Genomic DNA, 22,502 nt, shown 5'->3' on the forward strand with positions numbered 1-22,502 from the left:
CCCAAAGCAGCGGATGCTCAAACGCCTTTTTTATGTTTTAGAATTCAATGAAGACCTATATACTTCTGGAAACGCTGTTTATTTTGAAACAATAAAAATCGTTGTTTATTGTATCTTTAAGAATAAAAATGTGTTTTGAGTAAATTGATTAAATATCAAGCAGCAATGTCTAAACCAAGCACTAATATAAACGCTGAAAAACAGGTTCGTTATTGTAAATTATTTGTGATCTTACGATTAAATTGGTTTTATTTGAAAATGCTTTTTATTTCCCTGTACCTTTACAGCTAATACAATGGATAAACGAGGCAGGGATGTCAGAAGGTGGTAAGAGAGCAGGTTTATTGCGAAGAATCGTGGAGGTGCTCACGCATCAGCTCTCTGCCATGATACCTATGTACATGGAAAATGTATTAAGTTTTGTAAATGATAAGTCTACAGACATACGAAAAATCGTAATAGGCTTTATTGAAGAGTTAAGGTTAGTTGCTTCCTTATCTTATTCAAAATGTGAAGGGACTTTTAGTATACAAAAAACTGCCACAATGTATGTGAGCTAGAAAGCTAAGTCTTGTGCAAGTTATAAAATATTGGCACTAAAGATAACATTAAAAACCGTGACTTAGCATAAACTATGAGTCCTGTAAGTCAAAATCTAATATGATTATGATATATGGGTGTTAAATGTAGCGCTAAGTCTTCTGTCTGATTGTTCTGTTATCTTTATTGTTCATGCCATTACAATCCTGTATGAACCAAAACAGTCAAGGATCACTAATATATTTCATAATGTTATTTATATAGAATGTCTTGTTGAACAGAAAATATATTAATAAATATCAATTGTAGTGAAGAGAAAACTCATGTTTATACAAGTACTTAAATAATAATTATTATAGTAATCAGTTATAACACTTGAAATGTTAAGTTAACTTTAATAATTTAAAGTTTTTTTAAATATATTCTTGAAGAAGATTTAATTAGAAAAATATATATCTAACCTGGATTTCAGCACAAACTTTCCTTATACCTTGCCAAAAGTAATTAGCCAATTGCAATTATTGGTTATTGACACTGTTGTGGCTGTACAGAAGAGAGCTATACAAGCTGCCGGTGTCATTTACAAAAATGTACTCACATGGATAAGTAAGGATGAAAGCGTAGCGGAAATGAAGCATGTTTGGGAACACATTACTAAGACTAAGGTAAACAAATTGACTTGATTTCCTTATATTATCTAAATATGTTATGGTTGATGTAATAAAAATAGAATTTACACAAGACAGCCTTGCGATTCTGTAACTCACTTTTCGAACTCACACAGCGGTTTTCACAGCGGCGGTCGCGCTCAACTCAGTCGTGAAGCAGTCATTTTATGATTTAGCATTCTGATAAGGTCCCTCCTTGTAGTTTATTGTTTATCAGAATGCCATATCGTAAAATGACTGCTTTACGACTGATTTGAGCGCCAACGCCGCTCTGAAAACCGCTGTGTGAGTTTGAAAAGTGAGTTACAGAATCGCAGGGCAGCTTTTGATTCTTAAAATTTTAGTGTACATAAAAAAATATTTGTCATCTTATAATAGATCTCATAAAAATTATATACCCAAATAATAATAATGATGAATTGATTTTTTTGTCTGTAATCATTAAAAAATCACTAATATGAATAACATTTCTTGCTATGAGATTCTTTTAGTCTCAGTAAAGAGGTTGATATTTATTTTATTTATAAATTGTTATATTCTACTAGCTGATCCGGCAAACGTCGTTTTGTCATGTTTATCATTTATAATAAAAAATAGGGGTTGATCGTAGAGGGGTGAAAATTAGGGGTTGTATATTGTATTTTTTAATGGTGTATCATAAAAATTAAAGAATAAATTTTTCATTTAAAATTTAAAAAAAATATTTAGGGGTGGACTGGACTACCCTTAACATTTAGGGGGATGAAAAGTAGATGTTGTTCGATTCTCAGACATACCCAATATGCACACAAAATTTCATGAGAATCGGTCGAGCCGTTTCGGAGGCGTTTAACCACAAACACCGCGACACGAGAATTTTATATACTTAATATTAGATATACAAAAGTATGTGAATGTTATTAACATCACAGTATGCATACTGCATAGGTATTAAACAATATACATTATATTTAAAAATTACTGAATCTTTTTTTAAATACAAAATAGATATGTGTCCCTTGGCGAATTTTTTGAAATCATACATATATAATTTTTTATTATATCGTACCTGTAGCAAATTAGTCTGAATTTATCTGTATGTAAGTATTAATTTTTTTTATATGAAACAACTAAGCGCACCCATGGAGCCTTATATCATCTGTGTCGGTGGCATTAACAATCACCAATAGCTCATCGTCCTAGCTTATTGCTTAACAAACTTACCTTTTTTATTTTGTTCCAGTTACAAATCCTGAATATGATAGATAGTGAAAATGAAGGTATAAGAACACATGCAATCAAATTTCTCGAGGAGGTAGTGTTATTGCAAACAGCTAACAACAGCTCAGATTTTAGTATTGATAATATTCCAAATTCATTAACATTTATCAACCATGCCGCTTTAGAAGAAGAAGCTGAGTAAGTTTTTTATTATTGTCTTTTATTGACATAACTTTTAGACATAGAAAAACACTTTTTTAACGGATTTGAAGTTATGTTTTATTATAAATTTACAATTATTTACATATATTTTATTACTGAGAATTATAACTCCTATCTTTTTTATTATGTTAGCACTATTAATGTAGTTGCATGACGACTGTCACTGAGGTCATGTGTGAACCAATGGATTTTTTTGTTTGCGTTACACTCCATTATGAGAAAAACACTGTAACGAAACCCTCATGCTATTGCCTCCGACCACCTACTTATCTTTTAAATAATCAAAAAAATTATAAAGAAATCTGGGCCCAAGAGTAAGACTGGTTTTTACACGCTTTTTATTAGCTTCACCTGTATGTATGTAACCGACTCCTTCGGACTCGATTTTGACCCACTTTTAAGGGACAGATTTAATTCAAACTTTGCGCACCTGTCAAATATCGATGACAATGCAATAATCCGAAAAAAAAAATAAAAAAAATTTAACTAAAAATAAATAATAGTTTAAAAAAAATAAAAAACACGCTTTTAAAGCACATAAAACTAAAAAGTGAAAAATAATTCCTAATTTAGGCTGAAAATGGTAATGAACAAAAAATACTGGTATTATTGTGAAAAAGCGTGGGGCGCTCTGTGCCATATTTTTCGTCTATCGAGCAACCCAGTTTTTTTAAACTATTATTTATTTTTATTTAGTCCATTGGTGATGCTAACATCTTTCTTTGTAAGGGACTGCTTAAATTTAAATTACAGATATAATGAGAAATATCTTCCTAATCTTATATGTAGGGGCCACCTTTTTATATTTTGGACATCATCTTCAACTTTGTAACCAATTTATCTTGATTTAAAATGGCAGGTGTTAAGTGTATAAAATACCATATAGTCTTCATGTCTTATGATCAATCCATCAAAATCTGTTTAGCTGTAATATCTAAAAATCTTGAAGCATAAATAATAATGACTATATGGAAAAGCCAGTAGCCCTACTTTCTTTTAGGTCTCAACTTAGATTTATCTGTTTCATGATCATTTGTTACTAAGTAAGCAAGTAGGTGATCAGCCTTTTGTGCCCGACACACGCCGTCGACTTTACCTAGAAAGCGTGTTAAATGCGCTCATCGACAAGAAAGTCCCTAGTTCCGTTGGTCCTCCTACGTTCTCGGGGATTACAGTCGCATGCTGAAGCCAACACTGCTCATAAAGAAAACAATAAAAATCTATAAATTTAAAATGATTATTTTCTTTACAGACATATATTTGAATTATTGATCAAATTTCACAATTCCCAGCATATATCAAGTGTTAACTTAATGGCCTGTATGGCTACTCTTATATCGTTGGCAAAGTTCAGACCTAAATATTTAGCAAGAGTTATCCACGCATTGGGAGATTTACACACAACATTGCCCCCTACGCTATCACAATCACAAGTCAATTCTGTGCGAAAACATCTTAAAATACAACTTATCAATTTAGTTAAGCATACATCATCAAATGACATGATTCCAGCACTAATGCAACTGCTCTCAGATATTGGAATGACTCAACAAGAGATAAATAAAGCCATTCCAAAAGAAAAGAGACATAAACGTGTATTGGCTTTAGCGACCGACTCTAAAAATGGTGATTCACCAGCAAAAAGGTCTCGTTTGGATTCACCACCAAATAGCCAAGAAAGTGATAGTAATAGTAACAGCCGAACGGGATTTGATGATGACAGCATTCAAACTCCGAAAACCAACCTCGTTAATGAAGACTCACTCTTCGATGGGCTTAATAATTTAGAGAATGTTTTGAACCTTGTCATGTCAACCCTCCTAAACAATTTACCAAACGAAATGCCCAGCAACTTTATCAACAACTATCAACCAATACCTAATGCTGGTACAAAGACACAGATTCGTAGCTTGGCCAAAATGGTACACTCAGTTGTCAAAGGTGAATCAGAAATGCCCCTACCCACCCCAACGATAGTTACAAAAATACCTTTGCTATCTGAAGATGATGAAAAAATTACTCTAAAGAACGCAGTTGCGAAATTACAAGAAACAACAAAAGATCTTCAAGTAGAAAACGCTGTCTCTAAACTAATGGAGGAAAAACGGCAGGAGTACTTGAAAGAAGAAGAAAGGAAGGCAAAAGAGAAAGAGAAACAAGTACCACAGTTGCCGGCCATTCCAAAGTTGAAGCAGAAAGTAAAATTATTAAAGCTGCAGGAGATAACACGACCGATACCAAAAGAGATCAAAGAACGACTGATGCTACAGGCGGTCCAACGTATTCTGAACGCAGAAAAAGAAGCAGCGATCGGCGGCGCTGCACAAATCCGAGCGAAGTTTATAACGATTTTCGCGTCAAGCTATACACCAGAGATTCGGGATTTAGTTCTAAACTACGTGTTGGAAGATCCAATCAACCGAATCGACTTGGCTTTAGCGTGGTTGTATGAGGAATACGCGTATATGCAGGGATTCAATCGTCACCCGGTGACATTACAGAAGGTAAACGAAAAGCCCGACCAGAATTATAACCATTTGCTTTGCGCGATGGTCACACAGATCTGTGAAAGGGGAGATCCGTTGATGGAGAATAGTAAAGAAGTGTTGTTAAGGAAGATTTATTGTGAGGCACCAGTGATAACTCCAGAAGCGCTGGATTATTTGAAGCATTTGGTGGTTGAAGAGAAATCGTTGTTAGCGCTTGAATTGCTCGAGGAGTTGTGTACGATGCGACCGCCCAGAGCGCATAAGTATATTCCAGCGTTAGTGTCTCAGGCGTGTAAGTTTATTTTACTTAAATAACCGTTATGGCCGATTTACATTATCTTAGTGTTTAGCAGAGTGCTTTAGGATAGTACTTTAGTTGAAACATGTAAACGCTACTTGTTTTAGTACGGTTCTACTTGACTTTCAAGTTGAATCAAAATAGAATCGCTTTTTATTTTTGTTTCAAGTGATACCCCTCCCGCGCCCGCGCACCCCCCGAGATCTTCCCTCGTTGTGTGTAAACACGTAATTTAGTAAAATCTTTAGGATAGTGCATAATTGCCGTGACACGCGTGCGTGTTTTTTGATTTTTAAAGATGGCTAAATGGTCGGAAGATCCAACTATCAGATTTGTGTCTGAATATGTTGTTCACGAATGTTTGTGGAACGTTAAAAACAATTAATACAAAAACAAACAGGCTAGGCATTCGGCATACACTACCCTAAAAGAAGCTATTTTATTTATTACTAGCTGACCTGGCTAACTTCGTTCCGCCCTACAACCTTATAATATCGTTGTTACTTTAATTTAACTTATTTTAGGATTTCATTAATGTTAAGTATTACATTAATACAACTTTATTGCAAATACAGAAATGTTTTATTGCTTGCCATTGCGAAAGAAGAATGGCAGTTTTACACATTAGGCATCTTCTCTCTAGCGTCAATATGGCGATACTGCATGTTAAGCACTTTCTGTAACCAACATCTTTTGATCAGGATCAAAGCATGGTTATGCATCTCCTCATTCACCTCAAGATCGGAATTTCTTGAACTGACACGAATTCGACGTAAAATGATGCGTAGTTTGATCAACAGATGGCACCATATGGTTTTTGCATTCGTAAAATTAATTAATTAATTTATTGTTATTCGATAACTTATCCGATATTTTATTGCTTATTCTGCTATTCGGGACGGAAACAAATCCAACAAATCAAAAACCATGGCAATCGGTCCAGCCGTTCTCGAGTTATAAGTGTTGTAACAAACACGACTTTCTTTTATATATATAGATTTGTATTTAGTTTATTTATTTCGAATAAAATCTCGTCTTCTATTTTTTCCATAACTATAATTAGTATTTTGCGTAGATTAGAGCGTATTTGCCGACGTCGTTGCGCGTTCATTGTGGCGCTGTAATGATACTCTACTGGAAGAAATGTAAACGTTCACTCGCAACGCACTAAAGCACTAAAGAACTTGAATTTCAACTCGTACTAAAATACTCTCCTAAACACTAAGATAATGTAAATCGGCCCTTATATACCGTTCGACACATTTCGTATAGTTTAGACATAGATATATCATTTATTACAAACAAAAACACACACACATAAACACACAAAATACCAAGAATCAAAGAAAAAAAAATTAAATAAAAAATATAATGAGAGATATATTAAAAAAAAACTTTTTTCCATTCGGTTTGTTTCAAGTTTGTAATGCGTGTGTGCTGTGGCTGTAAATTGCACCTCAGTCGCAATAAAAGAAAGAAAAGGAATTTAACTTTGCAGAAAAAAAATATTAGTAAAAGTTTACTACACGAATACTATTCGAATGTATTCGCTCCATTTTTTATAATATAAATAAATAGTTTATTTGGAAAGAAAGTGGTACATTCAGATTGATTAATTATTAAAAAAACTATACAATGAGCCATATAAAAATACACATGAAAATGTCATATTAATTATCATAATCTCATAATAATTAGAACAGCAATTTAAATAATATTAAAGTGAGTCCTAAAACTAGAAAAATACACCTGATTATTCCCATAAATATAAAAAAAAAATTTACGTATATTAATTTTTTTCAGTGAACGAAATTCCGGAAATCCGCGACATAGCAATAAAGTCAACGGTTAAAATATTCAAAAATGGATCAGAGGCGGTCAAAAAAGTGATAGAAAAGCATTCGTTGTTATATTTGGGTTTTATCGCCCTCGATAACCCACCCGCAGAGTTGATGAGTTCCAGGCATAATATCAGGGTGTGGTCTGATGACTTATACAAGATCTGCTTGAATTTGGTAATGGCTCTATTCATGGAAAACGACGGTAAGTGGTTAGGACATTGACAGATAATGATAAAAAAAGGGTGCGTGTACTTTTGTACGCGCGTAAGAAGTTATACTTCTTTGGCTTTCTTTATTTTTTAAAAATATTAAATAATTAATAATAAATATTTAACGTTAATAATTTAATAATATTTAGTATTTTATTCAATTATTAATTAATATTAATAATAATAATTATTATTATTATTTTATTCATTCGCGCACGCTCGGCGCCCGGCTGGTTTAAAAAGAATTCGTTAGTGGGCAACTTCATACTGATAATTTTGTGTCACGGTGCGCGCGCACATTAAAATTTCACTCTCATCAATTTTTCATAACGCGCGTAAAGAAGTATAACTTCAAAAAGATAGAAGTGAAAAGTGGTTATTGGAGTAGAACCTAGAACGGGAGTTTCTCGATACAGTAGAATTTCATAGTAATTTATTAAATTATTTTTATAAGAAATATAGAACATGAAACCGACAAATAGAGCGTACGTAAGAGCGTACCAATTCTTGAAAGGCCGGCAACGTACTTGCGAGCCTTCTGGCATTGTGAGTGTCCATGGGCGGCGGTATCACTTAACATCAGGTGCCTCCTGCCCGTTTGCCTCCTATTACATACAAAAATCCTGATCTCAGGGTTTGATTATAAAGATTTTTAATCTCTTCTCTTTTTATAATGTTGGTTAAATGCATAGGAATTCAAAGTTTATTTTTTCTATATTTGACACAGTTGTCAATGGTTTGGATTATAAAAAATGGAATATTAAAGTTATACCATAAAATGTTGAAAGTTCAAGTTCGTTAGATATGCCATATATATGTTTATCATCAAAAATTAATTTAAAAAAATGTATCAATCCATTTTTCTTCCAAATTTAGAAATGCGTGACGAATAACGATCTTATTTAAAAAAAAATCCACTAAAATGCCTTCAAATAAAAAAAAAAAGGGTGCGTGTACTTATGTACGCGCGTAAGAAGTTATACTTCTTTGGCATTATTAAAAATAGTTTTTGATTGCATGCAAATAATTAATTACAATTAAATAATCAAAGACTGGAAAAGGAGTCATTAAAGTCAATAAAGTTCAGTTTACATTTGAAAAATTAATTAAATAAATATTTATTATTATTCTCTTACATTAAACAAATAAAACACTATTTATCTTTAAAACATTTTTATTTCATTATACTATTTATTTTTAAGTGACTGTCTTCATCAGATTTTCGGTTTGTAATTTTAAATTAATCATTACTTGGTTGTGCATCTACGAGGCTTCTCCAAAACTAAAACTACTACTTGCTTTCTGCAACAAATAAGAGAATATTAATTTAAGCTCTGTCCATGCAAAACTTAAATTTTTTTATAATTCATATTATAAATTTTTTAACACATTTATATTAATATAATTATATAAATGTGTTAATAATATAATTTGGAGCACATGCTACAGACCTGGATAGCAACTTTCTTTTATTCTATTTAGAGATAGAGATAATTTAAATATAATACCGGTGTCTTCCTTGTAGGTTTCTTTGGAGTTGTTTGGGGATTCTTGTTGTTCAGTTCGACATGATTTTCTTTAACCTTTCTTTAATCCTACAAAATAATGAAATTGTTAAGTTATGTTGTCACTGTTGTGCACACCTTTGTTTGGCTTTTTTAGTATTCAAGTTATGTCAAAACTGATTTATTACCTTGTCATTGTTGGCTTTTGGGATATCAATTGTTTCCAAAATGATTTTATTTGTAATATCCTGAAATATATAAATAACATCTATTAATTTAAGTATCATGGTGAGTGGTTCGCACTCAGGTATTAAGGTGTATTATACCCACTGTCCATTATAAGTGGGAATGGGCTCACTTCTGGCTGGACAGAGTTTCGGTACTACAAGTGCAACATGGATGTTTTGAGGTATTACAATATCTCTAACTACCTGTAGGGGAATAAAGTACTGTTGTGAGCATATGCCTATGCTTGAAAGGTTGAACCTTGAACATCACCATACATCATATTTATAATTAACATTCCTACCTCGACACCATCACAATCAAATTCATTGAAATCTACTTCAAACCGTTGCGGTATCATCTCTGCCATATCCATTGTGTCTCGAGAAGGTGATGGTGGCTTTGTTCCACCTCCAGTTTTAGATGTTTCACGGCGATAAGATGACAACTCTTTTTTTGTATTCAATTTAGTGCACTTCCACTGATTCATCAATTGTTTTTTGTCTCTTGTCCTTATATTTGCTAGATTAAATCTGAAAAATTACATGTTTTGATTAAATAATGTGGTCATTTTTTTGAGATGCAGGTACTTATTAAAATGTTTACTTCTCTGTTATATCGCTCCAAGCCTTCATTTTCTCCTTATTAGTATTCGTGCTTAAATCTTTGTTCTCAATTATTGATATATAGAATATTTCTAAAACGTTGCTGTAACAAACGCAATAAACATAAGCAATGAATAGTGGTTCATGTTTCAGTTTTAATCAACAATAATACTCGATAATACCTACGGATAGTTAACCTCAATTGTATTGAAGCACTCAGGAAGGTTGGCACAATTTTTTCACAAATATTTTATCATATTAATTAGTTTTGATTTAGATATTAAATTTAAATCACTTCTGATTATAATTCAGACGCACAAATAAAATTCGCACTTGTATAATGAAAATAACTAGATACATAGATAATCTTTTATTTTAAACAATAATTCAAACTCCTATATTTGTTTAAAAGGTAAATGTCAATGTCAGATGTCAATTGTCATGGATATTCAAAATTCTTGTTAAGCTGCTAAGCTAAGAAATAGAATATGCGTGAAGTTAGCTTATATTCTATTTCTTTTGTAGATTGCGCACGCTATAATCACACTCCGAATTTTGTGTCATAGGTGCGCGCGCATCGTAAAATTTCACTCTCATCAAATTTTCATAACGCGCCTAAAGAAGTATAACTTCAAAAACATTGTGAAACTTGGCTTGCACATTATTTTCGAAACAACCGTTTTCTCAGCTACAATGCATAATAATGAGGAACTTATTTCAAACAAATTGAAAAGAAAAACATCACACATATATATATAAAATTAAAAATACTATTTTAATTAATTTTTGAACCTATAGACTGGTTTTCTGTCCTCTAAAACTAAAATATTCCATGGAAATTGTAAATTTTTCCCATACTGTTAATAAATGTAAAAGTTACAAATTCTTATGGTACAAATACAATTCTATATTTCATTTTATTCCAGACTTTATAATAGACGTGGCTCGTGTCTATGGTTGCGCGGGTTCCGAGGCCAAGCGTTGTGTTCTTAGGGCCATTGAGGGTCCGTTAAGGGCCGTTGCGGCATCGGCCCCTGGGACGGTCCCGCCGGCTTTTCAAATACTATTACAGGATTGTCCCCGTGGGGCTGAGACGCTTTTGACGAGGCTGGTCCATATACTCACAGATAAAGGTAAAATGTGTGATTACGTGAAATGGGCCATGGGGCAGATAGTAATGAGCTAATGATTTATCTTACTCTCTAAAACAAAATAGTTTTTGTTACGTCTGAAATAGAATTTAGTACTTCAACTAAAATTGTTTATTATTAATTTCATTCAAATACAATTTTTCTTAAGGTATTTGCTATAGAGAGGTGATATTTCCTTTAGAAAATTTACCTAACATTAAATATCTTGTGTTCATTGTCACGGTTTCATTCGCGTTTTGAAACAACAAAGTTCTATAGACATAGACACAAGATTTATTACTTACGAAACACAAAAAAAAGAATGACTTTTTTTGTTAAAGACCTTACACACTGAAATCGTACCTTATGTTTTAAGTGTGTAATGCGTATGTACTGTGGTTGTAATTGGCCCTGGCTCAGCATTATGCTGAGGAGCAGACTGTTCCACAGCGCTGGTCATTCTGCCAGAGACCACAGAAGCTAGTTTGCGACTCAGTCACAAAAAAGGAAAAATAATGTAATAATGATACTAAGTAGAAGAAATAATAATAGTAAAAATTAGCAGTGTAAGTAATGAAGTCTTGTGTAAAAGTATAGTAAATAAATAAATATAGTTTAAAAAAACTATAAAACACGCTTTTACAGCACATCAAACTAAAAAGTGAAAAATATTTTCTAATTTAGGCTAAAAATGGTAATGAACAAAAAATACTGGTATTATTGTGAAAAAGCGTGGGGCGCTCTGTGCCATATTTTTCGTCTATCGAGCAACCCGTAAAAATATTAAAAGCGTGTTTTATAGTTTTTTAAACTATATTTATTTTCCACTTTTTAGTCCTAGCAGCAATACGTGTTGTCTCAATTTAATCGTATTGCTTAGTGGACTTAAAAAAAAATGCATTGTTTTTTCGAGATAAACATATGAAATTATTATATTGTCGATGATTCTTTATAAGTGTACAAAGTTTGAATTAAATCTGTCCGTTTCAAGTGGGTCAAAATCGAGTCCGAAGGAGTCGGTAACATACATACATACATACAGGTGAAGCTAATATAAAGCGTGTAAAAATAAGAATATTTTTTAAGTAATAGATATATAAATAAGTTTATCGTTACACGACGCATAGATATAGATTTAAGGTAATAATTTACATTTTTTAATAAATTTCAGCGCCCCCAACCCCGGAGCTGGTCTCTCGTGTTCGCGAGCTCTATGCAACTCGAGTGTCTGATGTCCGTTTCCTGATTCCTATACTTAACGGATTGTCTAAACGAGAGGTACGTAGTTCATTAAATAAGAAATTCAAAGCATTTACAGTATTAAAAGAAAATGAAAAAGCCTTATGTGTAGTTCTCTTACCAAAACCTTGTGAGGAAATATTTAAGAAAGCTTGAAGACCTTGATTTTTTAGTTAAAAGTTACATTTTTTTAAAATATGAATTTGTCATTTGTTTGTTTTTTTTATATAATGTGCTTAATTGACTTATGTTTTCTGTTTCGTATATTTTGTTTAACAATCGGACAATTTTGGATTTGACAGAATCTGTTTTTTAGTTGAACTAAAATTAAACATTAGTTGAACTATATGTACACTAGATGGCGTTGATAGTAATATGTTACTAAAATATAAAAAAGCCAGAGCTATAAATAGTTTTTTAGTCGCATTATTAACTGCTGTTAGACTAGTAAAGTAATCTGGCAACTTTTTTAATAACATCGTATTAACTAGTAAATTACGCATGAGTGCCCATGGGCGGTGGTATCACTTAACAGGTGAGTCTCCTGTCCGTTTACCCTCTGTTCTATAAAGAAAAGGTATAAAACGTGTGTTGCACATAGATAAATAAAAAAGTATTTTTTTATTAATATCTGTTATTCATATTATGTGTTAAAGGTCTGTATTTAACTGTGTATTTAGAATATGTGTATTGTAAAGATGACTAATTGTAGGAATAACAATGAACTAAATTAGATTTTGAATTTTTTAGATCCTCGCAGCTCTACCGAAGCTTGTCAAATTGAACCCGAATGTCGTCAAGGAAGTGTTCAATAAACTACTAGGTTTACATAATCCTAATAATGAAGTTTTACCAGGTAATAAATATTAACCAGTTTAAATTATATATATATTGATAGTTATCTGCTGCAAAGTTTTTTTTATTTTTTATGCGTCTATTTTACTTTAGTATATTAGTTTTTTTTATTCTAGGTAAATGGTCTTCACATATAATTATCAAATCAATACAAAATATTTTAAAAACTATTTTAAAAGATGTAGTTTCTTGCCCATTCTTCTCCATATGGAACTACCTTTTGGAAGGAACTAGTTTTTTTTAAATATTTTGACTTTCCAAACTATGATAGCCCAGTTAGCATTTAACCTTGTTAATCCAAATATTATAATTAATATCCGAATAAAAGCAAAACACACGGCGCTTACTGTAGTATTAATTAGATTATAATGATACTGAAGCGCTTAAGGTCTATGCACAGACCACTGACACAAACTTCTACCATAGATTAAGGAACATAGATAAATTAACTTAATGATGTTATAATGCTATTTATGCAAAATATTAATAGCATTCTAGGTATATCTTATCTATGGGTGGTATATACAAATAAACTATGTGAAAAAGTTAGTATGTAGTACAATATTTCGTTAAATTTTCCATTTTTCTGACTTTCAAAATATTGGCGGACAAGAGTGGCGGAGAGTTTCTTGTCAGCTCTTTTTGCCCGCTCTACGCCCTTGACTTGCGAACTGGTAGTAAATGTAAATTTAGAATCAATTTAACATATTTTCTGTTGACGTTCATAAGTGTACTTGGTTACCTATATGAATAAAGTTATTTTGAGTTTGAGTATGATTGTACGTAACAATATGGAAAATAAAATTTCGTAATGCCTTATCATATTTAATATTTAAATGTAGAAAATTAACGATTTATTAACGAAAAGTGACAAAAAAATTTACTTGAGTTGAAAATGGCTTCGATCGCTGAGTTTTAGGAATTAAAAAAAATGTTAGTCCCTTTCATAGGCTATATAATGTTAATATGTATGGGTTTTATTTTAAAATAACGAATTATTATATTTCAAATAATTTTGCAGAATATACGGAAATTATCTGTAAGTAATTCTCTTATATATTGTGGGAATGGGACGGAACACCACTTTTGGTTAATAACAAGAACATTTGTTCAACGGAATAGTTTTCTATTAGTTTTGACTTCATAAACTTTGCCTAATCTATGGTGAAACTATTGTTTTGTTAATAATAAGCCAATTCGGAGTCACTTCACACTTGATTTATCAATATTTATTTTATTTACTTCACAGAATCGTATCTAAATCATGATATGTTACATTTGAAAACCACAGCATGTAACAATAGCAGTCCTGTTTAATCATATAAAAGTAGTTTCTCAACTTACTTTTTATGTTGGTTATCGCTAGGCTATCTAATTACTGACTGGGTACATTTATTATTCATTATTATTATTCTTATAAGTAGATTTATTATAAGTCCATTTACTATAAGTACATTTATTATAAGTCTATTTATTATAAGTACTTTTATTATAAGTCCATTTATTATAAGTACTTTTATTATAAGTCAATTTATTATAAAGCCATTTATTGTTAGTCCATTTATTATAAGTACTTTTATTATAAGTCAATTTATTATAAAGCCATTTATTGTAAGTCCATTTATTATGAGTACATCTATTATAAATCCATTTATTATACGTCAATTTTATTGACCGATCTTGCCCATAGCACATGAAGTGGATAGGATAAACATTGTCAGATATTTTCGCGATTATATCAAACAGCGCCAATAGTGGTGATATTTTGGAAATTTTCTTAGAATTAATTTACTATTATATTTTAAATGAGCTAATTATTTTTTTTGAATTTTATCTCACATTAAGGGGCTTATATTTAAAACAAAAGATGGCACGCATTTGATTGTGATTTCTCTCATCCAATCGGACACACGATCCATGATTCACGCTTGGCCAATCACAAACGCGTATCTTTACGTCATTTTGCATTTTCACTGGTTTTCTTTTTTGGTTTGGTATGTTTGGGTATTTCCGTTTAGTGTAAAAATTAATATACCTATTGGGATTTTCAGTTACTCCCGAGGAGCTGCTAGTTGCCCTGCACCTGATAGATCCGAATAAGGCAGATCTGAAGTTTATCATCAAGGCTACCGGACTCTGTTTCGGCGAAAAACAAATTTATACACAAGACGTAAGTTTTTTTCTATAATAAAGTTCAAAACAGATAATGCATCTTTACATGAATTACAATCTTTTACAATAATTATGGTTTTAAGTAATGAATTAATTTTTTTTTGTATTACCACCTTATTAACCATCATATTATGACTTTTTTAATTTTTTCCTTTGATGTTTTAGACATAATGGTGTAGAGGTGTAATTATTGTCTATATAGAAATTTCGTAATTCCATTTGTAATATTGTCGACGTATCATTATTTCGTAATGCCACTTGCACGTGGATCAATCAGTCGCCCTATAACCGCCATGTAAGTCAGAGGACAATAAAGCTAGTGAATTCTATTTCGGTTTTCATTTAGTCTACCTCAAACACTAAACTTTTACACCTCTACAATGGTTTAAAAAAGTTTATTTTCTTAAAAAAATATTTACTCACTACTTACTGTCACTTTAAGTAACACTTTGTTTTTGCATTCTATTAAACACTTTTCACCTCTTAACACTAATTTACACTTACCAAGTAACTATTCAGTTATAATTTTTCAACAAAATAGATCATTTTAAATATTTCTCCAGGTGGTATCAGCAGTTCTACAGCGGCTGGCTGAAGAGCAGGACACCCCAGTTCTGATGATGAGGAGCGTCCTCCAGGCCCTCACTTTGTACCCCAACCTTGGACCGCTGGCCTTGAATATACTCCAGCTGCTTATTGACAGAGAGGTGAGTAATAAAAGTGTCGATTTAGCCATTTTTAGGATTTCAATATCAATAGCGATGGAAAAAGGAAAAGAAGAAGACAGAGCAAGAGATGGCCAGACGATATAAAGAGAATAGGAGGCACAACTTGGACAATAAGAGCTTACATCAGAAAATAATGGAAGCAGCTGGAAGAAGTTTTCTTTAGTTTTTTTTTAATATTTTTTGTCTATTAATGTACTTGTTTTCTGTTCCGTATATATTGTTTATCTATGTAATCTGTTTTGGCTTTCTGTATTGTCTAAGTGTTTTGTTTAATATGTGTGTTACCTGTAAGATTACTTATAATTAAATAAATAAAGCCCCCACGTATGTTAACTACGATTTTTTGTAGTTTAGGAGTTATATATTTTTTATGTTTCGAATTCTCTCGAAATAATGTATAATATACAAAGTATAGAAAAGCAGTAGAAAATATACAAAAAAAGTTTGTAAAATTCCTTAGTTTTAAAAAATACCAATGCTTCGATAGTTATGCACATTCTTACAATTATTTTAATTTAGACTTATTAGAAAGTCGGCGAAATCAGCAAGACCTGCTTTTTAAACGGTTTTATTTAGCTCACCCCGTTTGTTTTATTCTTGGGTCAAATTTAGTAATTCAAATTTCACCCTTTTCCTGTCAACCGATTAATCTGAAATTTTGTATACACTTTGGATTTTGGTGACAATACAATAAACTAAATAAATAAAATAAAAATAACTAAATATTATATAATATATAAATATATATTATAGATATATATATATAACATTATATTAAAAAACTGTATCTATTTTATTAATTAAATATATATTATATTTATATTATAGAATTGATTTATTTATATAAACTAACGGGCAAGGAACCTTGCAATAATGAAGCACTAAATGAATTAAACAGAATGCGAAATAAAAACTAAAAACTAGAAAATAAAAATGGGTAAAAAAACTTTTTAAGTTAAACGGTTTTATGTTAAACATACATTGCAATGTTTAAGATAAATGTACTAAAAACCAAAAAATAATAAAATAGATACAGTCGTGGGAATTATAAACATATGCATAGACTAGACTAAAATAAAACCGTAGGGCACGTCAATTGTCTACAATCGTTGATTAAAATGTTTGTTTTGTAATGTTACACTATAATTAGGCAGTTGTTCAATCGACAACGATGGACGTGTGATAAGTAGGGCTAGAATGTGGAAACAAGCTAGCAAGCTCGATTATAAGCGAGTTTTAGGGTTTCATAGTGGTGAGCGAGTAGTACTTTTATCATATCTTTTGTCGATTAAAGACAAACTACGAGCAGTGAAACGATTCCTCGCCAGCCAGCAGTGTGAATGTCCAACGATAAACTAGTTGAAACATCTCTTTTATTTACATGGAGTGTATAACTATTGGAATTTCCATGAGCAAGAAAATAGTAAGTAATTTCCTGACCGTCTGCGGGCCAACTGCCTATTTTAACGACGAATTAAACGATTCTTCTATCGCACATTAAGTCGATCATTTGTAGACAATTGACGTGCCCCACGGTTTTATTTTAGTCTAGTCTATGCATATGTTTATAATTCCCACGACTGTATCTATTTTATTATTTTTTGGTTTTTAGTACATTTATCTTAAACATTGCAATGTATGTTTAACATAAAACCGTTTAACTTAAAAAGTTTTTTTACCCATTTTTATTTTACATGCTATTCTTAATGGATGGATCGATAGCCCCTATTTGCTGTCGTTAATTTCTATTAAAATTCCTTCTCCATATGCGACAAGACACACAAAATTGTTCCATGTGCCTCGTACGAACTCGAATTACCTGCATAATTCACCAATATTGATATTTTCCACCTCACCAAAGAACATGTGAGAAAATATTTGAAGAGGCGGGAAGACTCGAATTTTGTTCAGGTTGTATATAATATTGTTTATCTATGTAATCTGTTTTGGCTTTTTGTACTGTCTTAGTGTTTGTTTTGTAATATTATGTATGTTAGCTGTAAGATTACTTATAATTAAATAAATAAATACAACGTTTAGTTAGTAACAAATTTAATTGTCAGGTATGGACGAACAAAGTGGCGTGGGAGGGTTGGGTGAAGTGCTGCGAGCGACTGGGCACTGCCGTGACGCGGGTGTTGGCAGCTTTACCTGCGCGTGCGCTGCCTTCTTTACCACCGCATTTGGCGCGTCTACTCGAACCACAGGTATGTTGGATCTCCTTTGATTATACTTCTTACATGTTTTTTTATAGAACAAAGAGAAATCGGACAGGAGGCTCATCTGATGTTTAGTGATGTGCCCATGGATACTCAATGACAGAGGTGTCGCGAGTGCGTTGACGGCCTTTTAAATTTAATTAAATTTTGTAGCAACCTGTAGGTCTTCTACAGCTGTTAAATTTAAATCGGTGCGTTTGAAGTATGGCTTTTCATGAATTTTTAATTACTCCAAAATATACAATAATTTATGCAAATATATAATAAATCCAGCGAAATTTCACTTACTTATTTATAAAAAGTAAATTTAAATGCTCTGTTAAACTCAAAAAAACACATACATCTGTCTCTTTTTATCAAAGCGTAAACACAGTTTGACAGAAAGAGACCAAAGTACTTTTCAAATAATGGAAATGAAGTTTTTATTTGTAATTAGCAATTCAATACATAGAAATAAAAAATAATTTATATATAATCTGTTTGCAGGATGTAGCACCGAAGTTTCCACCTCAGCCAGTGCCGAATCCTTTAGAACCTTTGCCGCCAGGGATGGATTGATGGGCATAAAAATACAGACTTAGATAATGAACTAATTTTGAGACAAAAATATCACCCTTTAACTATTGCGTTCTCTTTCTAATATTACCTACTAGAAAGAGAGGGTTATATGAAATCATATTCGAAAATTTAATGTTCAATTTTGTGTTTTGGAATTAATAGTCGCTTTATTTAGTTCATTAACTATTGTAGGAATGTTAATATATGATTATGTTAATATCGCAAAATAAATTTATTTTTCACTGAAAAGTATTGTTTGTAATATATATTGAGGAACTTTAAACAATAATATCCAACATAAATCCATTAGTTTAATTTATAATGCCTTATTTTAGGAGATATTCCTTGCAGTATATTTTCAACGCAGTATGGTGTATCTGTAACAAAATTAATATTATATTTCATTGAAACATATTTGCGCGCCATCTATTTAAAGAACTGCATTACTTAATGAGATGGTATCAGTTTTTATAATGTACACTAGAGGGCGTTACAATTTTCGTCTCATGATGTAAAACGCGCTATAATGTTGAAGCTACTTTATTAAGACCCCTTCCCGATAATAAAGGCTCGTAGGAGGCCCCGATATGTCCTAAGGAATCTGGATGATTTAATAATAATACGTTATAACAGTCGACAACTTAAACGCCACCCGCGCGGCACAGAAGATTTTTTGGAGATTATTGACCCCCCCTCATGTAACGCGCCGTAACGTTTCCTGTACCCAAGTATAGTAAAACGTTTCGTGACCACCTAGTGATTTTTATACCTAAAAGTTATTATTATGTGGTGTAAAGTACTGGAAAGTCGAAAATAATATTACCAATAGCGGCTTAATTGAATCACCGCCACGCATCGTAACGTTTTACAAAAGGAACCAAATTTGTTACGTAATACTTGAACGCTCCCAAAGTGAAAATAAGTAATGTTAGATAAGGGTAAAAATCGCCTTCACCGGTGATAACGACAAGGCGTGGATCTTGGAGTTTAGGCTCGAAGTGAGTCATACTCGGTAAAAGGCAAACCTAGTCTTAGAAGTACAAGTCAAGGCAAATCAAAATCATTTATTCATATAGGTACCACAATGTACACTTATGAACGTCAAAAAATATATATGAAATGCTTCTAATTTTACATTTACTGCCAGTTCTCAAATCAAGAGCGTAGAACGGAAGAGAACTGTCAATAAACTCTCCGCCACTCTTTTACAAGTATTAGCACCTCCGGAATCGAACATTAATGCACCAGCTACCAGACTATATTTCTCCTTTTCATAAACTGTAATACTCTTTCGACTTTTCATCAAATACGCTGTGATGAAATGAGATATTTGTTAGCTATAGTTAAAACTACGCAAGCAGTCACAATCGATCATAATGCATTAAATATATAGACGGCTTTGTTACAGTTAAATTTTTAAAGACAAAAGGAATTTTAGAACCAGAAATCTAATATATAAAATTCTCGAGTCGCGGTGTTTGTGGTTAAACCCCTCCGAAACGGCTTGACCGATTCTCATAAAATTTTGTGTGCTTATGCTTATGGGTATAACTGAGAATCGGACATCTATTTTTCATCCCCCTAAATGTTAAGGGTAGTCCACCCCTAAGTTTTTTTTTAATTTTTAGATTATTTTTTTTATTTTTTTATGATACAGCATTATAAAATAAATACAACCCCTAATTTTTACCCCTCTACGATCAACCCCTATTATTTATTATAAATAATATACATGGCCAAACGACGTTTGGTCAGGTAACCTATAAATAACTCACCAACATGTATCCACTCGGGTTCCATAGTACCATATTCCTTCACTGCTTCGCTAACAATCTCTTGGAGGGCGTGAGTGATCACCACTGATAGTAATAAAGCCGGTTCGCCGGTTGCTGAAAATTTTGTTATATCATTTAAATATATATATATATTATATATAATATTGACGACTCATTGGTCTAGTGGTTAGTACCCCTGACTGCGAATCCATCCCCGGCTGAGACGAACATCGATGTGATGAGCATTTGGTGTTGTGCTTAGGTCTTGGGTGTTTAAATATGTATTTATATGTCTATTTATCTATAATATGTATGTATATCCGTTGCCTAGTACCTACCCATAACACAAGCTTCACCAGCTTAGCATGGGACTAGATCAATTGGTGTGAATCGTCTTTAAAAAAAAATATATATATTGTGGAGGAAGTATAGAGTACCTACAACCTAAGGAAGTATCCTGTATTACCACTGACTGACCTGAAGGATTTACGACATCGATTACGATTAGTGATTTGTAGAAGATGTAGGTGTGGTCGCTACAATATTAATAGGTTTTGTACATTACAGCAGTGTTGGCCTAGTGGCTTCAGCGTGCGACTCTTATCCCTGAGGTCGTAGGTTCGATCCCCGGCTGTGCTCCAATGGACTTTCTTTCTATGTGCGCAATTAACATTCGCTCAAACGGTGAAGAAAATATCGTGAGGAAACCGACATGTCTTAGATCCAAAAAGTCGATGGCGTGTGTCAGGCACTGAGGCCTATTAGATTTAAAAATGATCATGAAACAGATTCAGAAATTTGAGGCCAAGACCTAAAGAGGTTGTAGCGCCACTGATTTTTTTGTACATTACTTATAAAGTCGACACTGAGTAAGTACCAATCGCCTGGGTAAACGAGAAAACGCTGTTATTGAGAGTATTCACCGGGTCCCCATCGTTTTGCCCTTCTAAAACCTGTATAAGTGACAGTAATTTTTCACGCGTAAACCTCTATAAGTGAGCAGGGGCCCGGGGCCTCCACAAAAAAGAAACCCCACAATAGAGACTTCGGAAAAATAAATGTTTTAAAGAAGACTCTATTGTGGGAGCCCTTCTTTCGCTGTAGCCCCGAATAGAACATATATATTTCCACATATTGTGCTTCGACAGATTAGGCAAATTCTGTGTTTTTTCGAGAAAGGATTCTGAAGGAAAGGAGGACTTAATTATCAAACAATATGTATATATATATCTATATAATATCAATGATATCATTATGAGGACAAATTTGATATCATTTCGAAAATATTTAATTGTCTTCACAACCAACCTTTGGACCTCAAAACTCCATTATTATTAAACGAGTTCCGTTTAAAGTTGACCCTGAAGTCAACTGGTATATCTAGAGCTCCTGGAGGCTTATAGTTCCAGGTTCGGTCCGTTAAGAGACGACCGGATGGAGCATAGACTAGACGCTCTGATGTCCATAGACCAAGGCCCATGATGAAGGCACCTTCAATCTGTAGATGAAAAAATTTACCTTACGATTTCATCCCTTTACTGCTGCAGAATATAGCTACAGGAAATTAAATTAAATATAATATTACATCATCGGACGTCGAGGCAGAATACGAAATTCCATCGGTATCACCTCGACGTCCGTCGTTCCACAACGGAGCGTTTTTTAAGCCAGCTTTTGCCACGCACCATCACAATTTGGAACCAGCTGAGCTACGGGAGATTGCATTTCATCATCGGACGTCGAGGCAGAATACAAAATTCCATCGGTATCACCTCGACGTCCGTCGTTCCACAACGGAGCGTTTTTTAAACCAGTTTTTTCCGCGCACCACCACAATGTGGAATCAGCAGCCCACTGACGTATTTCCGAACCAATTCGACTTAAGGTCTTTCAAGTAAAGAGCGTACCAATTCTTAAATTCCGGCAGCACACTCGCGTGCGTTTTGGCATTGAATGTCCATGGGCGGCGGTATCACTTAACTTCAGGTGAACCTTCTGCCCATTTGCCATAAAAATAAATTTTA

At 32.7% G+C, this 22,502-nt stretch overlaps 2 protein-coding genes across 4 annotated transcripts in view; one reads left to right on the plus strand and one right to left on the minus strand.

Moving 5' to 3' along the window:
• On the plus strand, nucleotides 1–18,952 carry LOC125051676 (symplekin). Of its 2 annotated transcripts, XM_047652179.1 has the most exons (14): nucleotides 1–204; nucleotides 288–481; nucleotides 1,013–1,205; nucleotides 2,431–2,606; nucleotides 3,883–5,411; nucleotides 7,221–7,460; nucleotides 10,729–10,935; nucleotides 12,104–12,210; nucleotides 12,922–13,027; nucleotides 14,048–14,065; nucleotides 15,078–15,196; nucleotides 15,762–15,905; nucleotides 17,990–18,133; nucleotides 18,632–18,952. In XM_047652179.1, exons 1-14 carry the CDS (start codon nucleotides 166–168, stop codon nucleotides 18,701–18,703), a joined length of 3,288 nt encoding a protein of 1,095 aa, XP_047508135.1. In that variant the 5' UTR covers nucleotides 1–165; the 3' UTR covers nucleotides 18,704–18,952. The 2 variants fall into 2 exon arrangements, with proteins under 2 accessions (XP_047508135.1, XP_047508136.1); XM_047652180.1 differs by lacking the exon at nucleotides 14,048–14,065.
• Nucleotides 18,551–22,502, minus strand: part of LOC125051675 (aldehyde oxidase 1-like) — a 26,919-nt gene continuing 22,967 nt past the window's right edge. For both annotated transcript variants that reach the window (XM_047652177.1, XM_047652176.1), the window contains 3 exons: nucleotides 21,787–21,976; nucleotides 20,479–20,592; nucleotides 18,551–19,080 (listed from right to left, as the gene is read on the minus strand). In XM_047652177.1, coding sequence (XP_047508133.1) covers nucleotides 19,010–19,080; nucleotides 20,479–20,592; nucleotides 21,787–21,976 — 375 coding nt within the window. In that variant the 3' untranslated portion in view covers nucleotides 18,551–19,009. The remainder of the gene's footprint in view (nucleotides 19,081–20,478; nucleotides 20,593–21,786; nucleotides 21,977–22,502) is intronic.

Source organism: Pieris napi, chromosome 8 (assembly GCF_905475465.1).
Source record: "Pieris napi chromosome 8, ilPieNapi1.2, whole genome shotgun sequence".
Taxonomy (NCBI): domain Eukaryota; kingdom Metazoa; phylum Arthropoda; class Insecta; order Lepidoptera; family Pieridae; genus Pieris; species Pieris napi.